This window comes from Vipera ursinii (genome assembly GCF_947247035.1).
Source record: "Vipera ursinii genome assembly, chromosome: 3".
Taxonomy (NCBI): domain Eukaryota; kingdom Metazoa; phylum Chordata; class Lepidosauria; order Squamata; family Viperidae; genus Vipera; species Vipera ursinii.
Window position 1 is genome coordinate 72,739,348 of NC_139516.1, and position 24,007 is coordinate 72,763,354.

The following is a 24,007-nucleotide window of genomic DNA, read 5'->3' on the forward strand; positions in this document are numbered from 1 at the left end:
GGAGAAAATGGGGGAAAGAGAGCTTTAATTGTGTCCCTTGGGAGACTGCATTAAAGATGGTTTAACCAAAGGGGTCATAGAAAAGTTGGCTCTTCAGAGACCTGTCAATGCTTCAAACACTGACATGTTTTTGCACTGACAATATAAGAGACAGCCTTTTGTTTAAACTGCTTCGCTTTGAATCTTGAATGGAGGGAATTTTCTAAGACTATTTTGAGAAGATTAGAAAAGCCCGTGTACAGAATGGGAGGTGAGACCTCATATGTAAAACTAATTGGATAATGTGATTTATGATGTGTAGATAAGGGTGGGGATTGTGTGTGTGTTACAATGGGTTTGGGGGGAGGAGATTTCAGATTCTGGCATCCCTCCATGAGTGCCGATGTTTCATTTCATTATTAAGACTTTTTAGATAAACAATGGTTGCATTTTGTTTGAACTGTTTCATTTATCAGAACCATGACAAGACAATTTGCAGGACAAGAGAATAGTGATTCACAGATAGGTTTCTTGAGATGTAATAGCTCCGGACACAAAAGGATTACTGGAGAATTGGCAGCAATCTTTAAATAGGAAGACGGTGGGGCTGATGATCTTCTGTTCTTGTATAATTTTTTTTGCAGAAATAAAAAGTAAGATGTAAATTTGCACTTCAGACATTAATCAGATGCAGTTGCCTCTGCTCCTTGAAGCTATGCTAGTTTTTGCAGCTGTTGAAAAAGCAGCAGCTGTGCGACTAAAAAAAACCACTTCAACCACTTGCTCCATAGAGAATTTTGTAACTTACATAGCTAATTGTTAGTAAGCGCCCTTTTTATAATAAATACGCTGACTCATATCTTATAAAGATAAAGATTCCTGTAGAACCAACCTCCATGTAATTTTCATGGTAACAATACAAAAAAATGGTTTCTTGTTGCTTTCTTCCAGCCGTTTTTAACTCAAAGGGGGGGGGGTTGGACTGTGTTGTTGTTGTTTTCCTTGAGGAAGAAGAAGATGTTTTGCTTCTCATCCAAGAAGCTTCATCAGTTCTAGTAGGATGGGGAAGGAGGATTATGGAAGGATTATTTCTGACAGGATGTGTGTGTGTGTGTGTGTGTGTAAGGATCACATTTCTTTGCAGTCATCTGGTCATTAACACTCCCTCTGAGAGCTCTTGAGGTCACTTGTGGGTTCATCTGTGCCCTCAGGGTCACCTGTACCAGAGTACAAAGAGGGGTGGAATCTTCTAGAAACTGCATTGTAGACAGAAAGTAGGTGGTGTCTTATCCTTCCTCTTCTGTTGAGAGAGGACTGCTTGGTGTTAACATAAATGGCCTCTCTTACCTCTCTTTCAAACCAATGGTCCTCTCTATCCAGAATGTGGACTTTGCTGTCTTCAAAAAGTGACCTCTTTCTTCTTCTTCAAGTCCAGCTGCCTTTTGAAAAAGTATCTTTGAGACAATTATGACTAGGACGACTCAGAATCTCCACAGACATTCAGCTGTTTATAACTGTTCAGTACAGTCTGCAACCATAGAATTTTGTGAAGGTCTCCTATCCAAGTACTAACCACACTTGGCCTTGCTTAGATGGTTCTTTAAATTTTCTTAAAATACTTTTCCAATTTTTCACAGATCACCCAGAAGCTTTGGTCTTCCCGTTCTCCTTTCTCCTTGTTTCTGCTATGTTAGTCATTGTTATCCTCTCTTCCTACTCCATAGTGTCACTGGTGTGAATTTAACATATTCTCTGTGAGTTATGAATACATTACATACCACCTACTCCTTCATTAAAAATGGTAGGAGCAGCATGACTCAGATTTGTAAGTTATTCTTTTTTTTCCACCAAGAGCTCTTGATATTTAAAGCTTGATGTGTGTGCACTGAACCAGTATAATTATAATACCAGGAGATGGGCGAGGACTGGAAGAAGAGAAGATATGTTCACCCACCATACCCTTTTTTTAAAAAAAAAAGGTCTTGTTACCAGTTTGTTAATGTATTCCTAAAGAGAAGAAATCAGAACGTTTTTACAGATGATATATTTTAAAAGAAAAAAGGGAGAATGAAGCTAGGAACCTAGAAGATGAAAATGTTGCATTCTCAAAGCATCACATCTGAAACTTCAGATCTCCATGGCAACTGAGGACAAAATTGCAAGCCTTAAGTGAAGGAAAATAATTCATTATTTACAATTAGCCTTTGAAATTCACACACACATTGCTTCAATACTTTGACCTATCCAGTATAACAGCCATTTAAGACCAGGCTTTCAGATCCAGGAAGCTGAAGAATAGGACCAATTGCTATTGAGGCAGAACAAAAAAGTCCAAATGTTGCCATTCAGCCAGGGCTAGACACTGTCTGAATGAAAAGCAATGTCAAGGGTTTCATTCTCTTTTTCCTCTTGGGAAAGAATCCTAAGGATCCTTGGCCACCCATTTTCGTATGATATTTGGGATTTTTAACTAAAAAATTACTCTATCAAGAGTGCTTCAAAGTCTGATATTGAGAAAGAAGGAAGAAAGTTCAGGTGCAGATACATTAAGGGCATTTGACTTGGATCTTCAACTGGTCCAGAATATAGTGGTGTGGGCAGAGATGGGAATGTGTCATTATGCCCACGTAACACCTCTGTTTTGCAAGCTGCATGGAGTGTGAGTTTGCTTCTGGCTACAATTCAAGGTGTCTGTCATTACCTACAAAACCTGACATGGCATAGAGCCTAGTTACTTGTGGATCTCCTATCTTCCATAGTATCTGCCCAGTTGATCTGATCTGGCAGGGTTTAATCTAACCCTCTTCAGAGGCCTTTTGCTAAGATTCTTATTGGTTAGATTTATACCTCACCTTCCAAAAATTCAAGGCAGGTTCTTTTTTGCCATAATGTTAATCCTATAAGAGTTGAGAAAGAATCAAGCCTGAAGTCACCCAGTGAGTTTCCAGGATTAAGGTTCAACTTGAACCTGGTCTTCCAAATGTAGTCCAACTCTTTAACCATTTTGGTTGCTTAATATGCCCTGTATGTTATCAAGTTTCCAGTATATTGTGCTGAAATTTTTATTTTTATATGAATGTAAAACATCCTAGGCTTTTTCAGTTGATGCTTCAGTTACATTATTACTTACAGTCAGTTCTGATTTAAATATATTACTATAATATGATGATTAGCAACATCAGGTCGATATAGCACTATATTAAGTATGAAATTCCTAAGTTCAAAGGGAAGATAGTATAAATCAACAAACGCTATTCTGAATTGGTTTTGTTTACTCTTAATATTATCAACACGTGCCCAAATTTGGCTACATTTGTTTTCAAAATTCCATGGGAATCAGACAGAACACAGCATAATAAAGATATCAAAGCAACATTATATCCAATAATAGTTGTTAAGTGAACAATTAAGTAAATGAATTTTTCAATATATATTTCAATATCTCATATGTTATACTTAATCATGCATGTGAACATATAGGCATTCACAATATGAACACATCAATATTTGAAATACATAGAATGCATTTTCTTTCTATTCTTTTTAAAATCTTGAAAGCTTGCACAGACTTCTGGTCACTTCTAATAAAGGTATTGTGCAGCTGTGAACTATGGAGCTTATTCCTATGAAATAGTGCCCCTATTTTGCCTCTTAAATTTGCAGTAGTGTTAAATTCAGCTTGCCTGTGGTGATCAGAAGAAGCAGGCCTTTATTAATTTTTATCTGTGACACATTTGATTGTTCTTACTCGTTACAAGCAGCTGTTTCTTGTAACCCCATATGTTATAAGTGGAGTGCAGTATAATGTCACTGTTTAGTTCAATATTGGATTTTGCGAAATCCATTATACAACAGCAGGCTGTCTTATTCATACACAATAGGAACTCTCTCAAGTTAAGGTCAAATGCTGCCAGTGCTGTTTCATGTTTAAAATCTTTACCCATGTGGGGAGTCCAAGAGTAAATTGGAATGTTTCTGGAAAGATGTTTTTTTCTGATATTTTGTGTTCTGCATATTCTTGGGCACATGAAACTTGTACCTTGGCACCATTATCTATCCCAGAGGTGCTTGGAGTCATCCTGTCAGTGTCAGAAAAGAACTAAGTGAGTCAACATGTTTTCCTCTTGTCCTGAGGCTATACCCATCTACATAGCTAAGTTACAACAATGGCAGGAAAAATATGGTTCTTAGAGTTTTTCAATATTTCTGCATTGAATCCTCCATGTATTCTTATAAAAATGGGCTATTCAAAACGTTTAGCCCATGTTCTATTGTACTGTGTGCAAACTTCATCTGCTGTAGAACAGGGGTCCCAAACCTCCAGGCCACAGCCCACTACTGGGCCTTAAGCCCTTTGGAACCAGGCTGTGGAAATGGCGGATGACTGCGCGCACATGCACACCCCCACTTGTGCAAACCTCAGGTAAGCGTGGGCCTGCCCGCTCCATTTGCATGAGCAGTGATCAAGTGCAGGCATGCACGCTCCATTTGCATGAGTGGTGGGTGCGCATGCCTGCCGCTCATGGAAATGAAGCGGCATGGACATGTGTGCTTGCCTGCCGCTCACAAGGAACCATCCCCTCTCCCCACCCCCGACAGTCCACAAAGCCAGAGAGGTTGGAGAACTCTACTGTAGAGGATGTATCTCCTTACTAAGCTCCTTCATTAGTTGCCATACATTGACTACACAATGTACAGGAAATCCTCGATGTATGACCACAGTTGAGCTCAACATTTCTGTTGCTAGGCCAGGCAGTTGTTAAGTGAGTTTTGTCCCATTTTACAACCTTATTTGCCATAGTTGTTAAGTGAAACACTGCAGTTGTTAAGTTAATAACATGGTTGTTAAGTGAATCTGGCTTCCCCATTGATTTTCCACTTCAGAAGTTCACGGAAGATAATCACATGACCCCAGGACACTGCAACTGTCTTAAATACATGCCAGTTACAAAATGTCCGAATTTTGATCACATGACCATGGGGATGCTGCAACAGTTGTGTAAAAAATGGTCATAAGTCACTTTTTCCAGTGTCGTTAAACTTAGATCATTCACTAACAAATGTTTATAAGTTGAGGACTGCCTATGTACAGAAGTCCACAAAAGAAGTTTTTGAAGAAATGGAATATATTTCCAAGATTTTTTTTAATATCTTAATGTATAAAGTGTCTGTGCCTAAGTGTGAACAGAACCTCTCTCACTCTAATTTCAAATACTCCCTTCTACCCAATGATTTAAATCATGAAAGTCCTCTTTTGTATCAAACTCAATATGTCCACCTGACCCTGTTTCTGTGGCTTCAGTTTCTGAATATAGTTAACGGCAAGGTAAGCTGCCAGACATAGTTTGATTTTTTCCCCTTCCGCTAGCATTATTATCCAATTATATTCACTTACTTGAAGAATCTCATCCAACTCAGTGGAAATTACTTCTAAGAAAATACATATGAGAGTGTTCTGTACCAGCCTGCTACCGGCCCTGCAGAAAAGGCAGGGACAACCCCTCTACAAACGGCAAGAGGCTGGAATTACGCCTGCCAAATTTATTCACATAAAACAGAGCAAGACAAGACACCAACCATAAAACACGAGCTAAGAAGCAGGAACAATCCAAGCGGTTGCCTTCAACAAACCAGCCCTCCCACACATTCCCCTTAAATACACTTCAGGGCGTGGCCTCTCTGTGCCTCCTTCTGAGGTGCCCCATTGCCTTCCTCTGTTTACTCCTGACTGACTGCCTCCTGCGTCGGGTGTCCTTGAACAGGGCCAGCTGTGGGTCATCTTCATCCACGCTGTCAGGCTCACACAGCTGGGTCTGCATCGTGACCAGATGAGAGGGGCCTTGCTGGGGGCTCTCATCAAGCTGTCCAATCCCCTCAGCAAGCTCTTCAACACCCCCCTCCTCCTCCTCTGAGTCGTCCGACCCAACTGCCGAACCCACAGGCTGAATGTCTTGCATAGACTCGGTCGAGCAAGGGTTCCCATCCCCTGGTCCGTGGACCGATACCGGGCCGCGGCATGCCAGCAACCAGTCCATACAAACAAGCAAAGCCACATCCATGGGATGCAGGCAGCACACAAAATCACACACTCTCCAGTCCATGGAAAAAACCTTTCTCCACGGAACTGGTCCCTGGTGCCAAAAAGGTTGGGGACCTCTGCTGTGGAGATCTCTGTCAAAATGTTCTTGCATACAGGTTACTAGCAGTTCCAGCTGAATCCATTTTTTCCAATTCTGATAATGCTGAATCTCTATATATTCTGCTATAACTGCAAAGCAAGCTCCAAAACTTAATCTCTATATGAAAGAATGATTTTAATTTAGGGATTGCTTATATTGTAATTTATATTCTACTATATATTCTAACACTAATACTATATATTCTTATTTAGGGAATACAAGTAGCCCTCAAATTATGACCGCTTACAACCAGGGCTTTTTTTTGACATAGAACACTCAGAACGGAGTTCTGGCACCTTTTTTTGGATGGAACCTTGTAGGGTAGGCAAGGCGGGTTGTATGACATGTGTGAGTTCCAGCACCTTTTTCTTTTACAAAAAAAGCACTGGTTACAGCCATCCTGAAAAAGGGGACTTTTGACCAGGTTCAATGTTCCAATGGTTGGGCCACCTCCATGGTCACATGACCAAACTTCAAGTGGTCAGCAACAGAGCCACAGTTTGCAGCATCCCACAATCAAGTGATCATATTTTATGATAATTTGTCAAAAACCAGCATTTCTAGTTTTCTGCAAAACCATTCCCATAGAAAATTAAGAGTTTTCTTAACAACTGTGACATGCACTTAACGACTGTAAAGCAGTTGTGGTATTTGCTTTACAACCATCACATTTCCTCTAATGACTGCTACAGAAAAGATTACAAAATGGATTGTCACAAAATACAATCATAATGGGCAGGCTCCACTATGTTTATATGTTGAGGACTACCTGTACTATGGTGTTTCCCTAAAAATAAGACTGGGTCTTATATTTATTTTTGCTCCAAAAGATGCATTAGGGCAGACATGTCAAACACAAGGCCCGGGGGCCGGATCCGGCCCGCAAAGTGGTTTCATGTGGCCCACGAAGCCATCCTGGAAACAGTGAGGGAATGGACCCCACTGCCTTGGCCCTGGCCCAGAGACCCTCCTTCTGCCAGAGACCCTCAGATCTGTCCCACTCCAGCCCAGGCCCCCATAGGCACCCTTGATGCGAACGATGTAGAGCTGGCCATGCCCACCCAGTAGGCCATACGCACTCTAGCCACGCCCACCCAGTAGGCCACGCCCACCCTAGCCATACCCACCCGGCCTCTTGAGGGCAACGGCAATGCTGATGCGGCCCTCAATAAAATTGAGTTTGACACCCCTGCATTAGGGTTTATTTTCCGGTTAGGGCTTATATTCAAGAAAATATGGTACTGGCTGACGATCTTGACTAGGGATTATTTTGGGGGGTAGGGCTTATATTAAGAGCATCCTGAAAAATCATGCTAGCATTTATTTTCCAGTTAGGTCTTATTTTCAGGGAAACATGGTATGTATTCTGGAATCTCAAAAGATCTCAAAGATAAATTAATGAGCCTGCTGTTTTATATACCTGGACTCAATTTATAAAAGTTGTTGAAGGTTAAAAACCTGTACATCAAGTTTGATATAGAAGACTCTAAGAATCAGCATCAAAGTCACAGAAATAATTTTTAATTATTTTGAAGATTCCTGAAAAAACAGGACTGGTTAAGCACTGGAGCAGCCTCCCATAGAATATTTTCCTGTAATATAACTTTCAGGTTATGAAAGTCTGTGATTGTTTTTATCAGATTTAAAAAAAAAGATTGGAAGCATAGCTAGGAATGTATAAAGCCTATCTTGTCATTGTCATAGAGTTTTGCATTTTCATTTTTATGTCATGGAAATCCATGCTCTATGGAATGTCAGGCAAATCTTTACTTTTAAGTATTGTAGGCTTAAATTAAATGTGTATCAAAATTCAGATGCTATCAGCTTCTTTCAATAGGATATGCATTCAGGCATACATCACCATTTTAACTTCCCATTTAGCTTGCAAAAGTGCTTGCATGTTTAGTTACCAATATATTTTTAATAGAAAGTAAATATGATGGAATCAGAGAAATGTGGATTCAAGGTAATTATCCACATGCAGAGTATTGCAGCATTCTTATTGGGAACCAATCTAGTCAAACTGCCACAGCATCCTAACTGCAAGAAAGATACAGATCGACCTATATCTCATCAGTGTCAGAATACATGTATTCAATCATTGTATCAAATTAAGCATTTAAATATACAGCATAATGCACACACTGTTTTCCTCATTTACACACTTTTAATGTAAATTTTTGCTGGATATTCTACTATTCTAAGTCTACCCAATATTAAGTCAATAAATATTTTGAGAAACATAAATCAGTGACATTACAGAACATAGATAATGTATTTAGTTTCCAGGAATGTGTACCCACAGCAAACAAATAAGGATGTGCAGGAGACCTAGCAAGATAAATTGAATAGAAAATCTCTATTTTTTTTCTCCCATAATAGACAGCATGTTCTCCCTTTAATTTGAGATCCAAATATCAGAAGACTGTCTCTTCAATCTTTTCAATGGATGTTCTCTACAACAATTTATTTATTTATTTATTTTATTATATTTATATACCGCCCTTTCCCGAAGGACTCAGGGCGGTTTACAGGGTGATTAAAACGAAAAATACAAAAGTTAAAAACAATTTAAAAAATTATATCAATCCCTGAACAAATAAAAACCCCAGTTAACATTAAAATTAAAATTCTCAGCCTGGGCCAGAGAATGAAGGAAAGATGAATTAACATCACCCTGCAGTTATGATCTGCCATGTATGTAGCATGTTTGTGTGCCTGCCTGAAAACAGTATGGCGTATTTGGCAGCAACTGCAAGGGTCCGGTGATGTTGGAAGAAAATATAAAATGATTAGAGCAACAGCCACACATCAACTCCTAAGAAAGGAGAAAGATTGATTAAACCAAACAAGTATGGACGTATGAAGGAAATCATAAGGGACGTGAATCTAAGGAACATCTCAATAGACAAGAATGGCAACCAAAACAATGCACCATGGCAACTTAGAAACTAATCTGAGGCCTTTACAAAAGAAAGAGGAGGGGGAAAAACACATTGTTGAATAAAAAGATTGATTCCTAAAGATCAGAGAAGATGCACCTGTTCTGGAAAGAAGACAAATAAATTTTACAGTAGTGGATGATTTACTATTAACAAGGGCATATGTCAACGTGGCTCATGAAGGGTGTTGACTGCCAGGGTAAGGATTGGGGATACCATAGAACAGATTCAGGGCCAATTATCAGGCCTACTATCAATTAACCTTTCTGATAATACATATAGCAAAAAATGATATTGCCAGGAGCACTTACAAGATGACTTTTTAACACTTAAGAAGGACACTTAAGCACTTTGGCAGCCAGATTCTTCTAATGCATAGAAAAAGACTAGGAGAAAGAGCATTACAAGCGAATGATTAGCTTCGTAAATAATGGGAGTGGTAAGACAGATTTCTAGAACCATGATCTCACTTTTCTAAATGATGAATTGCTAATAAAAAATTGACAGCACCTAACAAAAGCAGATTGAAATGGTACATGGTAAGCTTGATCAAAAAGGCTGTGAACAAATTGGAGATGAAAATCTTTAAAGAAGAATCTCAAGTAAAAACTAAAAGGAAGTGGATGTGTTGCTATAACCAGGCATATTAAGCACTCAATTGAAAATAAAACAAGCATTGGTTCATAAAATTAATCACATTAATTGTCTATACACTAATTTTTATATTATTGGAAATAAACAACTTGGGGCAGAACAATAAATGTAAGTTACAGCAAGGTAATTTTCTGATTAAATGTTAAAGGAAAAATCATAGCTATAAGACAGATTGATGGTGGAAATAGTTATCTAAGACAGCATGACAGCTTCCTTTCATTGTATATGTTCATGCAAGGTCTTGATATCATGTGTTGGGAGAGTGTTAATAGCAATAGCACTTAGGTTTTATATATTGCACCATAGTGCTTTACAGCATTCAATGGTTTACAGAGTCAGCATATTGCCCCCAACAATCTGGGTCCTCATTTTACCAACCAAGGAAGAATGGAAGGCTGAGTCAACCTTGAACCTGTCAGGATTGAACTTCTGGCAGTGGGCAGAGTTAGCCTGCAATACTGCATTCTAACTACTGCATCACCCTGGCTCCTATGGTTAACTTGGGCTCAGTGGCCTAAAGAGCCTTCTCCAGTTGTACGATGCTCTAACATGCCACTTTCCGTCTTTTCACCAAATCACCAAGGTAGTAAAAAATAAAATCCAAAATTTTACAGTTAAAGTACATTCTACTATTGATAGGAATCTCCTCTCCTCTTGGGTTTAGTTCATTGTTCTTTTTTCAGTCCTGTATCTATAGGCTTCAGCTGACTCGTCCACACACAATCACTAAATATAACCATGCATAATGTTCAGAAACTATAAGCCACTGTTTAGCGACAAGAAAGTTTGTTGCTAAATATTTTCAATTAATTAATCAATCTGAATAGTATACTTGTTATGCATCACTTAATTATCTCTTTTAGATATAGCAATGACAAAAAATTATGACAGAGAGAATTTGGGGCAGAAATGTTCACAGCTTCCTATCACCTCCCAATCTGAAATTAAGTAATATAAATCTAGTATTTCTAGAACTACACTGAAAAATCAAGGCCAGCAAAATATTAAGATTGTTCATATCTTTTTCTGTCTTGTAGTGGTCCTCAAGAGTTTTGCAGCCCAAATTATGCAGTCCTAATAAATCAATGCTGGGCTATTTTTTACTAAATCCCTTTGAACAAATGGACTGTTCTCCAGGCTCTACACATCCCTTTATTCTCTCCTAGCTGGCCCATATTTTCAATTTTCACATTCATATTATGGACCTGAGTTACGATTTCCTTTAGGCAATCAGATAGCATGCAAGATGAGAATTTCTGTCTCATATCCCTTGCTTGCTTGCTTCCAGATGACATTTACAGTAGGCATATTATCTAGAATATTCTGCTGAAATGGGGATCCATTATAAGTTATATATATTGCTCCATTTTTCATATAAGCAAATATGTCAGAGATGGAAGGTATTCAAAACTGCACCTGGGATTTTGACTGCCAACTAAAATACGGCATGAATCCAGCAAAGGATCATGGGCAAATTTCCAAATCCTTTGATGTACACTTATTGCCAGATGAACAGCACAGATGTTGATATATTTTTATTGTGGTTGTTGCTTTCTTACCACTTCTTTTTAAGTGCTATTATTTGAACTGAACATTTTCTATGGATGGTTGTTTTAAAGAAATATTTTAACTAAATTCAGTTTTATGATGCTTGTTCCTTTCTCATTCTGTACTTGTTGTCATGGTTCCGACAGATGAAACTCTTCAAAAGAACTTCGAAGCATTATTTACCTTAAAGGATCTTTTATTCAAGTAGCATAATATTGGCACTTACATAAAGGTAAAGGTTCCCCCGCACATGTGTGCTAGTCGTTTCTGACTAGGGGCCGGTGTTCATCTCCGTTTCAAAGCCGAAGAGCCAGACTTTGTCCGAGGACGTCTCCGTGGTCATGTGGCTGGCATGACTAGACGCCAAAGGCACACGGAATGCTGTTACCTTTTCTACTTGCATTTTTACGTGCTTTCGAACTGCTAGGTTGGCAGAAGCTGGGACGAGTAACAGGCCCATACTCTGTTATGCGGCACTCAGGATTCGACCCGCCAAACTACTGACCTTCTGATCGACAGGCTCAGCATCCTAACCCACTGAGCCACTGCGTCAGCCAAAACCTGAATTCCCCTCCCCTGGGCACATAGTATCAAAGCACAATTCCCTCCTCCAATTAACAGTCATAAATCACATTCCCCAATTAGCTTGAAGCAGGGGCTTCCTCTCCAGCTCTCCATCCCATCAATTCTTTATCAGCTCTGAGTCCAATAACCTTGGTTCTCACACTAGGTTTTAGTGTTGTTATCTCTAGCTGGACTCTCATTCACATCCCCCCTCCCAACATCATCTAACTCTAAAAGTGAAAGGGAACAATGGCTACATTTCCATCTGTTGTCCATGCAAAAAAACATTCGGTGTTAGCAGCGTTGACACTTGTATTATTTTTTTTAAAAAAAAACTAATTTTATGAGAATTTTTTTTATTTAAAATGCTTTCTAAAACATTTTTGAAATTTATTCCATTATATAAGTAAAAGAATATGTGAAGGAAGTATTGTATAGTTTTATGAGCTCTTAACATGGCTAATAAGTAATGCATCCATTTTAGTTTTGGCAAGATAACTGGATTCCATGCCAATATACTTTTCTTACCAATGTAAGTCAGAACGATAAAAGCAGCACTTTTCCCAACATGTGGTTTGGATACTGTTTTACAATTTGGATAAAGTCCTGTCTATGTAATTATAAACTTTTGAAATCTGATAAACTTTCACTGAATTAACTTCAGTGTCTCAAACAATGTGGGGTAGGGGGCAGAGATGCAAAATATTGATTGGAAATGAAATACATGTTCTAAGCACTACTTTTTAGCAGAAATAATGTCTTTCAGAAGCATTTCTGACCTCTGTACATCAATTTCATTGCATTTATGAGAAGTGAAAAACTCATCACTGCAAGCCAAGAATTGGAGAATTTCTGCCAAAAAGAAGAGCATGTTGTTTCCTGAATATTCTTTATAAATAGTTAACTAGATTAAATTCCCATAGGAGATGAATCTAATCTTTCTTATGAGGTGTCACACCAATGATACCTCTTGATAGAAATTGTGAAATTCTACTTCTTGCATGTCAGCTGGAACAAACTTTGAATTTACAAATTCCAGAGGCATTGAGAGTGATGGACATTTCTGTGATTCTCACATTTTTGCTCCCCTGATTCCATCTCAGTGCTTTTCTAGTAAATTGAGTACACAAAGTAACACCGAAGCCAGTTTTAAAATACAAACAGCTGTTTAACAGCAGTGCTGTTTCTGAGGTACATCAGCTCAAATTAAAAATAATGTCCTGGTTTTAAAAAACAGTAAAAAACATGTAAGAGCTCAGTAAACAGAATGATAACGACAGATAAAGACAGATAAAAGCAACATGTCTACACCAAAGTCAATATTATTATGAATGATGTTTTGTTTGTTATTATAGATCACATAAGATAGAAAAGAGTACTCTTTTTGGTAAGCAAAGAGAAATATATATATATACTTATTTTGGACTTTCAACTCTTACTCTAACATACTTATCATCATACATATGTTTACATTTACCTTTCCTGATTTGAATACATCTTTGACATAGGTTTCAGTATTGCTGATTTGCAGCATGAGCATTAATGTATTTTAAATAAAATACAAATTTTCCAGGCCACAGAACATTGTTTCCTTATGCTGAATAATGTTGGTTTCTCATTCTTCTTGTAATAACTTGAGTACTTGTTTCCTTTAACACTTGCCTTTTGGGTCATAATTTCTCTCTACGTGCTTAATATGTAAGGTAGCAGGATTTCTGTGAAAAGGTCATTAACTCAGTGAAGCCTTTTTATTTTCCTTGACTGAAAACCCCACAATAATACTCAGCAAATATAACTACAGCAATAATTGATTACAGTAGGGTCTCAGGTTTCTAAGCAATTACAGGAAAAAGGCATAAAAGGTCAGCTGTAGGGTACAAATCCTTTATCAGTCAATCATGATATTTGAGAAACAGTGTATGGCTAGGTAGGGGGTTTACAGTGTATGGTTAAAACAAAAAAAAGTCCAGATGGTGGCCCCAACAATGTGATTGAAGCCGTGTCTGGTTTGTATGTGTATCACACATAACAACAAAAAATACAGGTGGATCCTTGATCACACTATCGTATCTGCCATTTTTAATTTTGAGATTATAATCTATGAATATTCCTGTTGTTGGGCTTGCAGGAAAACAGAGTCTCCAATCTGTTTTCTATCATCTTTTATGGCAGCTTAACCAATGGATACTCCTTCCCAACACAGATAAGAGAAGGCCAATACAGGATAGCTTTTCTGGGTTTAAATTTAATTAAATTTAATATATTAGATGTGTTATGCCCAGAAGAATCTGAGTGGCTTACAAAAAAAGTAAAAACAATTAAAACAGTTTAAACCCACATAAATAGGCAATGCAGACTAAAACAGCTGCAACCATAAATAATATAAAACTACAAAAGATGCCCCACCAATATATTACAATCACAGTTAAACCCAAGCCTGGGAACAGAGCATTGTTTCTGTTCTATTTTTATATTTCAGTCCCAAACCAGCTGTATGAAACTGTCACAGAGCCCTTTGCATCTCATGAAGTATCATTATGGACACTAAATGGCAATAAATTGTTCCTACTAATGGAAAAGAAAATGGAAAAATAGAAAGAGAGGTGCAGTCCCCTGAAGTTCCAAACAACTTCACTAAGTTGGATGGATCTTTGAAGGACAGCTTCAGGTTTCTATGTGGTTGCTCTGTTGTAGCTCAATTGGGTTGAAGATTTCCCTCTTCTGGATCAGCAGCTAGAGAGAGAACTTCCTATCATGGTTTTGGGTCAGATAATATTTCCTTTTTACCCAAAGAGGAAATTCTCTCTCAGATAAATTAGTTTTGCTTAACTGTTCTAAATCAACTGTCTTGATTTAGAACGCTTTCATTTAAATGCACAGATTGCTCATGATTTTAATTTGGTCGTGTATGTGCTTGCTTTCCATTATATTTTTATGGTTAGTTCACTGGTCTTTTAACTGCATTAAAAGTTGTGTTCTTTTATTTGCTGATCTTTGGGTGAGTTTTCATATGGATTGAACAAAAATATGTGAGGAATCAGTGGACGTGTATTTCTACCTTATGGGGTCAAATTGATTGAAGGCCACTTGAGTTTGTCCGATTCTGTTCCTTTCCAATGAAATTTCATAATCTATACATCACATCCATGATCCATGAAAAAGCTTGCTTTAATTATAGCTACCAATTTTTCTTCCTCCTTTGATTGAATGGTAGTGAATGCTCAAGACAATGAAGACCATGTTCCTCTCCACTTCTGCTCTCGATTTGGACATCAGGATATTGTCAAGTTCTTGCTCCAAAGTAATTTTGAAGTCCAATCCCATGTGGTTAACATTTATGGGGACACACCACTACATTTGTGAGTAACAAATGATCCATAGCTTTGTTTTCCCCCTTAGTGTGCACTAATTTCCACTTTTCTTTACTAAAACAGTGTCTTGATAATTTTTTCTCTCTCTCTAGGGCTTGCTACAATGGAAAATTTGAAGTTGTAAAGGAGTTAATCCAACTTTCAGGAACAGAAAGTCTCACGAAGGAAAATATATTTAGTGAAACTGCCTTTCATAGGTATTCTCTTTTATTTTTTATTTTTTTCCCCTTTCTCCACGTCAAAAAATTACCGAATCATTCTGTCTGTGAGATATTTGATTGGCTACTCAAAATGTTACTGAAAACCCAATTTTATCTCCTTTTCCTGGGATACTCACCAGGTCTCATTCCCAAGCTTTCATTTCTGCAGTCTTATTTATTGTATCCATGCTGCAAAATGCATCTGCTACAAAACACATTTGATGAGTGTCATATTTGTAGCAAGTAGCATTAGGAAAAATTCTAGATGGCCAAAGCTATAAAGCAATGAAATAACACAAGGACAATACCCAGAACTTAAAAACAAAAACCAGAAGTAATTTTTACAAAGCAGATGAAAAGCAACAGGTTTTCACAATATTAGAATTGCATCAGCAATATACGCAGACGCTCTGAAGATATTTGTATTTTTTAAAACTTTATATGATTACCTTTTTTAGAGTTTACTGGTGTATATTAAAATGCAGTAGAAATCTATGGGTAAAACTATGCAAAAATCAGAAGCTAGTTTTTTCTTCAAAGAATTGCTTATTTCAATCAATCTTTTTGTATACATGGCTAAATAGAGGGATTTGGGAGTAAGGATTCATTTCTTTAATGTAAATTTATTATTTCTTATATATTTATATTTCTTATACGTTATTGACTAAATATTCTCAATAACTGATTTGATTTTGTTTTGGTTTTTTGAATATTCTAATTCATTCAGTGCATGTACCTATGGCAAGAACATAGAACTGGTGAAGTTTCTTCTTGATCAGAATGTAATGAGTCTCAATCATCAGGGCAGAGATGGACATACAGGTAAATTACTAAGAATCAGTTTGTATTACGTCTGTGCAAAAACTAAGGAAAGAAAATGTATGTGATCTAAAGCAATGATTATAAGAACTATTCTGTGATAGACCAGCCAATAATTACTCCAGAAAATTAACATTCACAGAAGTATGAATGCAAAAGCTATGCAACTGTCCCTGAACAATAGATGCATACATTCCCTGACAGGCAGTGATGCTGAAGTCCATTCCAGGCTTAAATCAATCTTCTCCAGGAGAGTAGACTAGGCTGGGAAGTTCAAAAGACACTGTGGTAGTAGCACCTATCTACATAATGAACTGAAATCAAGCTCAGCTAAAACAAGCCTACTCCTCTTTCTTACACCCTTTAAATCCATTTTGTTATTCTGTAGCCCTTTATATTGTTATGAAAATCTTTCTTATAACAATGCTTTTTTATCCTCTTCCTGCTCGTCTTCCAGGGCTACATTCTGCTTGCTATCATGGCCATATCCGCCTTGTCCAATTTTTACTGGACAATGGAGCTGATATGAATCTAGTAGCCTCTGATTCCAGCAGGTCCAGCGGTGAGAAAGATGAACAGACCTGTTTGATGTGGGCCTATGAAAAAGGTAGTATTATTTGGGTACTCTTCTTTGTGCATTAACAAGAAGGCATTACAAATCAGAAAAGCAGAACAATTTAGTAATCTTTTGAAAACGGCTGTCCATATGCATGTCCTTCTGACATTAAGAGAATGCACAACACCAAGTATTGGATTTATGCTCTTAGAAATGCTAACCTGGTAGCCAAAGCTTGAATTCCACGCCAATTCAATTTTGACCTTTCTCAACACCTATAAAATAAAAATCCAAAAATCCATAATTGTATGCCTGAGTTCAGAAAAGGCAATATCTATCTGTAAAGTATAGACAAGGCTTTTTAAGTCTTTTTTTTTCTCTATTATCACTCAACAAGGTTTTCACAGATAGCATTACAGTACAGTTATCTATGAAGTTCATTACGAAGTCAAGGACTACTATTGATTTTATGTGGAAAGAAACTTTGGTTCTATTGCAAAGGACAGAAGCAGACAGAGCTATCCTTGATTTCCTGCAGAAATCCTGCAAAAAGGCTGCATATTACAGATTTTGCAAGTCTTGTCTGATAATGCCTCATTTCTACTTCTCTTTTTCCTCCAAACTCATCTAAAAAATTGTCGAGTTCTGGAAGCTGTTTCCTTCATGCTTATGCATCGCTGAGCCAAAATATATTTTGACATGAAAATGTGCCCAAATTCACATAAGCTTCTATTCAGTTTGAAGTCATCAACAGCCATTCTTGAGTGTGACATTTTTAGAGGTTATAAATCTGAGATTGTAATCTCATGTCATTTGGAGTGAACCCTAGGTTGCTTATAAATGCATTTCAGCCCATGATCATTTAGCTTTATACTACATTAGAAATAACCTTTTTTATGATTTTTTTAATGAACTGCCAGTTTCTTATCACTTGACTAATTTACATATTCTCTCAGCAAGATTTCAGTCAGGTTAAACAAAATTATAATATTTAAAACATTCAATATATATATTTTTTGGGAAAAAATGTTACTTTTTTTAAAAAAAATCTTATAAAGAAGACATCCTAAAACAAGGGTGTCAAACTGCTGGCCCATGGGCCGGACGCGTAACGATGAAACTGTGCCTACCCTATTGCTGTCAATAGGGAAAAAGCTCCGATACGTCATGCGACATCATGTGATATTGTGAGTTTGACATGTCTATCCTAAAAGAATGTAATGCCTTACAATATGAGAGTGTGTGTTTGTATATGCATGTGTGTTTTCTCTCAGAGTTATAGGAAATCCTCAACTTCTGACCACATTTGAGATTTCTGTTGCTAAGTGAGACATTTGTTAAGTGAATTTTGCCCCATTTTACGATCTTTCTTACTACAGTTGTTAAGTGAATCACTGCAGTTGTTAAGTTGGTAACATGGTTGTTAAGTGAATCTGGCTTCTCCATTGACTATGCTTGTCAGAAGGTGGCAAAACCTGACCTGCAACCATCATAAATACAAGTCAGTTGCCAAGTGTCTGAATTTTGATCACATGATCATGGGGAAGATGCAATGGTCATAAGTGTGAAAAACGGTCATAACTCACTTTTTCCAATGCCGTCGTAACTTTGAACGGTCACTGAATGAACTGTTGCAAGTCAAGGACCAGCTGTATGTGACTATGAATGAATTAGGTCACTGCAATAGTATGTGTTATGTATCCAAGAATATAAGATGTTTTATAGTGCCTTTAAATTCTAAGATAACATTTTATTCAACAGCAATACTGTTTGATAGTTCATGATGTACTTTTGAACTGCCTTCTCAGATTCTTTGTTGGCAATGTGGTACTTCTGTGTACTTCTAATGGCAATTGCTATTTTTCAGGACACGATGCTATTGTCACCCTTTTGAAACATTACAAAAGACCCCAGGATGAATCTCCTTGTAATGAATACTCTCTACCTGGAGGAGGTGTGGTGTTGTTAAACTGTTCACTTTGCATGGCTAAAAATAACCTTAATAGCTGCTTTGTTTCCCCCACCACCACCACCCAAAAAAAATCTAGATAGCTGTGAGGCCAGTGAATGTGAACAGCCTCAAAACAATGCAGCAAGAGTTAATAGCATAAGCAGCCATCATTGCTGACTGCAGAACCTAATCAGTTTCCTATGGGCCAGATGGAATAATAAGGTAGGAGAGAAGGATGCGATCAGGCCCTTAGCAGGAGACTATTTTAATACAGCTGGAGAACAAGCAAGACAGTGAGAAAGAGAGGAAAGGCTAGAGAAATATAAGAGTATAGCAAGGCAGAAGAGGAAATCCAGGGGCTTTACAGATGGCCGTAGGCTGAGAGGATAAGAGAAGCTCAGGAAACGAGGTCCTAAGTGAATAAAAATAGGATTGCCAATAGTTCATAAGGTAAGGAAATTCTAGGAAAAACTAAGAAAATGGAAGCTATAAATGATGTAAAAAAATCAGTCAGGTACACTGTAAGATTTGACTACCCTCCCTCCTACAATGACTAAACAGAAAATGAGCAATTATAGACTTTTGCTTTCAATAAGCAAAAAAAGGTGAGACTGCTCTGATTGCATTATGCCCTTATAGTAATTGTAGGTAAATTGTCAATTATATACTGCTCAAAAAAATAAAGAGAACAGAAAATAAGACATCCTACTATTAAATACAGTACATTGTGTTGTTTAAGTGTTCCCTTTATTTATTTTTGAGCAGTATATGTAGCAGAGCTTAGTCACTGATCTAATAGGTCTCACCATGTCCCATTGACATTATATGTCATAGTCTATATGAAACAGACAATAAACTTGAGTAACTCTGAATCAAGGTTAACTGTAAGTAAACCATTGTTCCATTCCAAAAGAGAAAATTCATTTTGTGACTGATTTTTTTTTCCTGTTATGCATTTCAAAATTCAAGGGTATTGCATGTAATGACTGTTGGCTTCAGCCCATTATTTGAAGTTTGTTCAACAGCAACCAATGATGAATATATCATAAACAATGATATGATTTATTGATTGATTATATGCCCTCATCAATTTCAACTCCTAGTGACTACATAGATAGACTTCCTCCATAATGATTTGTCTCCAACTTGTTCTTTCAAGTCTTTCAACTCATTGCCACTGTAACCGAGTTCGTCCACTTGGCATCTGATCATATTCTTCTTCTCTTCTACCTTTCCCCAGATTAGAGCCTTTCTCAGAGAGCTGGGTCTTTGTATAATATGTCCAATGTAGGATAATTTGAGCCTGATCATGTGTGCCTCAAGTGAGAGCTCTGGGCTGATTTGTTCAATGATCCATTGGTTTGTTTCTTGGCTGTCCATGGTATTCGCAGGAGGCTCTAATTTTCTTAGAATATTAGAATAGAAATATTCTTCCTATCCTATCCTGCTTCTTTAAACTCCAACCTTCATTTCATAGTGTTCAATGGAATTCAATGGCCTGCACAAAAACAGGAATCCCAGAACATCTCATTGTCCTCATAATAAAATTATATAGAGGTCAGGAAGCCATAGTATAGACAGAATTTCTGCAGTTTGCTCTGACATTCCAGTTTGCTTTCTTATCTTTCTTAAATTTTGGCAATCTCTTTTCACATTCATCCTTAGCAACCTGTTTAAGTTCATTCCACAATCCCTCTGTTTCTCTATCAATAAAGTTTAGAACTTCAAAGAGATCCCTGATGCTCTCTTTGAAATGGATGGATATATGTTCAAGATCATATTGTGGAACTTGACTGGTTGTCTTTTTCTTCTTTAGCTTAACTAAGAGATTTCACATGAGCAGTTCATGGCCTGTTCCACAGTCAACACCTGTCCATTTCTTTGATGTTATAATTGAAGTCCTCCAGCTCCTTTTAGTACTAATATAGCCAATGTGATTTCTATATACTCCGTGCGGTGATGTCCAAGTATAAAGGCATCATTTTGGTTGTTTGAAGATAATGTTACCATTAAGAGACATTGGAGTGGCTGAAATTGATTAGTCAAGTGCCTGCTCCATTTTGGATTCCTAAGCCGTGCAATCCAACTAGATTTTATTCTTTCGTGTTTCTCGCACTGGCATTCTAGTTTCCCATCACAAGCAGCGTAAGAGTGACTAGAATTCAGATGTAGACATTTTTATTTGGTTTCAAATATCTATTTTTTTATTATTATTTCTTTCTGACCAAGCAGATTTCTCCACACACAGTATGAAGAAATTTAGTGCTTTAAGCTATACGAGAGACTTATAAAGTACAAAGTATTAGCCAGGAAACCTTTGCTTAAAACAAATTAATTTCCATTATACCAAGCTCAAATTATAAACTTTACTAAGAAAATATCTAATGCAGGAACAATAGCTAATCCAGTCTTAATTCTGAAGTAATCAGTGGATTATTCTAAAATTGATTTTAACAGAGCCAGTTGTAGTATATTGAAAATTAGCCAATGAATGTCCTTCACAGACTCTGAATCTATTAGATAGATAACCCTGTCTTGTAAATAATGATTACAAGAAGTGTGGTTCATAAAATCCTACTTTAAATGAATGATTAATGAGACTCACCCAAGTGTTCTGGGAACAACCTTCATTACTAAATAATAACAGAATAATAGAGTTAGAAGGGACCTTGGAGATCTTCTAGTCCAACTCCCTGTTCAGGCAGGAAGCTCTATACCATTTCAGACAAATGGTTGTCCAATGTCTTCTTAAAAACTTCCAGTATTGGAGCATCCACAACTTCTGGAGACAAGTGGTTCCACTCATCAATTGTTCTACCTCTCAGGAAATTTCTCCTTAGTTCTAGGCTGCTTCTTTTCTTGATTAGTCTCCATCCATTACTTCTTCTCCTGCCTTCAGAGGCTTTGGAGAATAGCTTGACTCCCTCTTCTTTGTGGCAACACCTGAGATATTGGAACACTGCTATCCTGTAGATTGTTTTTGTTTTGTTTTGTTTTTTTTGCTGTAATGTCAGGTGCTTTCTTGTAAATCAGTTAATGAAAAAGCACCCAGTAAAATTACTATTTTTCTTCTCATTAGAGAGTGATTGTAATCTTGAAACCTCTCAAATTAGTGGTATGACATGAGATTTTCTTCTGAAGTAATCAGAGTGAGGGAGCTGTTCAGGGCCTATAATACTTTTCTGTCACTGACACTGTCTAGAACAGGGGTGTCAAACTCAATTTCATTGAGGGCCGCATCAGCATTGCGGTTGCCCTCAAGGGGCCGGGTGGGTATGGCCAGGGTGGGCGTGGCCTACTGGGTGGGAGTGGCTAGAGTGCATATGGCCTACTGGGTGAGCGTGGCTAGAGTGCGTATGGCCTACTGGGTGGGCATGGCCAGCTCTACATCATTCGCATCAAGGGTGCCTATGGGGGCCTGGGCAGGAGTGGGACAGATCTGAAGGTCTCTGGCAGAAGGAGGGTCTCTGGGCCAGGGTCAAGGCAATGGGAGCCGTTCCCTCATTGTTTCTAGGATGGCTTCGTGGGCCACATGAAACCACTTTGCGGGCCGGAACTGGCCCCTGGGCCTTGTGTTTGACATGTCTGGTCTAGAAGGTTTCCTTTACCTGATGTAATACATCAAGTAATTCAAGCAGACAGATTGAAATGCCTTTCTTCTTCAAACTACATATGATTATTTCTTGGGATCATCTGTACTTTTGATTACAATTAATATAAACTTAGAATACAGTCAACTTTTTTTTCAGTGTTTGCTATCTAAAATGGCTAAAACCAGCCCTTTGAATCTTGTTAATAGGTCATCTGTATTATCTAAATCTCATTAAAACCAAATCTTGATCATCTAAAATATAAATTAGGGTTCATTTGGCGAATCTCAAAATATTTCTATGTAACATCAACATGAACATAGGACTAAAAGTTTGCTTTTGTAGAACACTAAATCTTTGGGTTGCATATATCTTTTGATTTTTTTGACTGACATCATGTCTTTTCAAAGCATGAGTAAATAATTACTGTATGGTTTAATTTGTTAAAATAAAATTATGTAAAATATTATACATGTTTTGTTAACGCTTGTAACTTTTATTTTCTTTTTAAAATTTCAGACGGATCATATGTGTCAGTTCCTTCTCCTCTAGGGAAGATTAAAAGTATGACCAAAGGTATTTTGATTACTAAGTATTTTATTTTTAATATCTTACCAAAAATACTTCTATTGTAGGTAGGGTAAATATTTGAGAAGCTGGCTTATTAATCTTTATAGCTTTTTTTCATGCTGAAGTTTTATTAAGGCTACAAGTTTCATCCAACATGTCCACAGGCATACTTAAATCAGTGAAGGAATTACTGAGCATTTTTATCTTGGATGGGATACTATTGACACAATCTGTTCCTTAAGTGAGGCTTGCCAGCTTTTTCATTCAGATCTTCCCTGTATTTGAGAGCTTGCAAGAAATTTAACAGGCAGAGTCTTGGCCACAGCTCCATAACAGGGGGAAAAATTCAGCTGCCATTTTTTTCTACAATCCCCCCCAATAAGGAAGCTATTAAGATACAAAAATGCTATCAAAAATAAGCCAGGAAACCTAAGCAACTAAAGCTCAGCGATATTGAAAATTGGTAACACCAGAGATGAGGCCAAAATGGAAAATGTATTTTATTACAATTTTGTTGAATTTGATTTGGGCAAGTTTTGATGGTAAAAAAGTCAAATTTGGCTGTTCTGTGTTGTGTTGACACAAAACTTCAAATAATTTCAAGAAATAGTGAAGACTCAAAACCGTCCTGGAAGGCAAAACTCTGGAGGCTTGCTACATAGCAACAAGGAGACCCCCAAAGTAGCATCTCTTTGTTGCCACCATGTTTGTGGCTCAGATAGGGTAAATAGCCTGGTCTCCCTCAAATTCAGAACACAGGCGGTGTCGAAATTTTGCAGCAGTGTCCATATGAAGTCATAGATGCTGACACATACTTAGTTTTATATAAATAAATATATTTTACATCTATATATACACCAAGCAAGATAGTCAAGCACATCACTACATCATGAGGTAAATCACCAGGTAAATCACAGAACAGCATATAGAGAACATAGAAGAAAAAGGCGGAAAAAAGAAAACACCCCTTTTTATACCCAGCATCCAATGATAACATAGATTATCCCATGCAGGAGACAGCATTCCCCAATGAATCAAACTACCCATTGTGTTCTGGTCCATTATCCACTTCACTGTTCCAGCT

The 24,007-nt window shown here is 37.4% G+C and overlaps 1 protein-coding gene across 1 annotated transcript in view; it reads left to right on the plus strand.

The window, feature by feature from the left end:
• Nucleotides 1-24,007, plus strand: part of LOC310639069 (serine/threonine-protein kinase TNNI3K) — a gene marked incomplete at both ends in the record, with an annotated part of 213,262 nt that overhangs the window by 47,721 nt on the left and 141,534 nt on the right. The window contains 6 exons of the mRNA XM_083360468.1: nucleotides 15,081-15,225; nucleotides 15,330-15,434; nucleotides 16,165-16,259; nucleotides 16,714-16,863; nucleotides 18,680-18,766; nucleotides 22,873-22,929. Of these exons, the coding sequence (XP_083216594.1) occupies nucleotides 15,081-15,225; nucleotides 15,330-15,434; nucleotides 16,165-16,259; nucleotides 16,714-16,863; nucleotides 18,680-18,766; nucleotides 22,873-22,929 (639 nt within the window). The remainder of the gene's footprint in view (nucleotides 1-15,080; nucleotides 15,226-15,329; nucleotides 15,435-16,164; nucleotides 16,260-16,713; nucleotides 16,864-18,679; nucleotides 18,767-22,872; nucleotides 22,930-24,007) is intronic.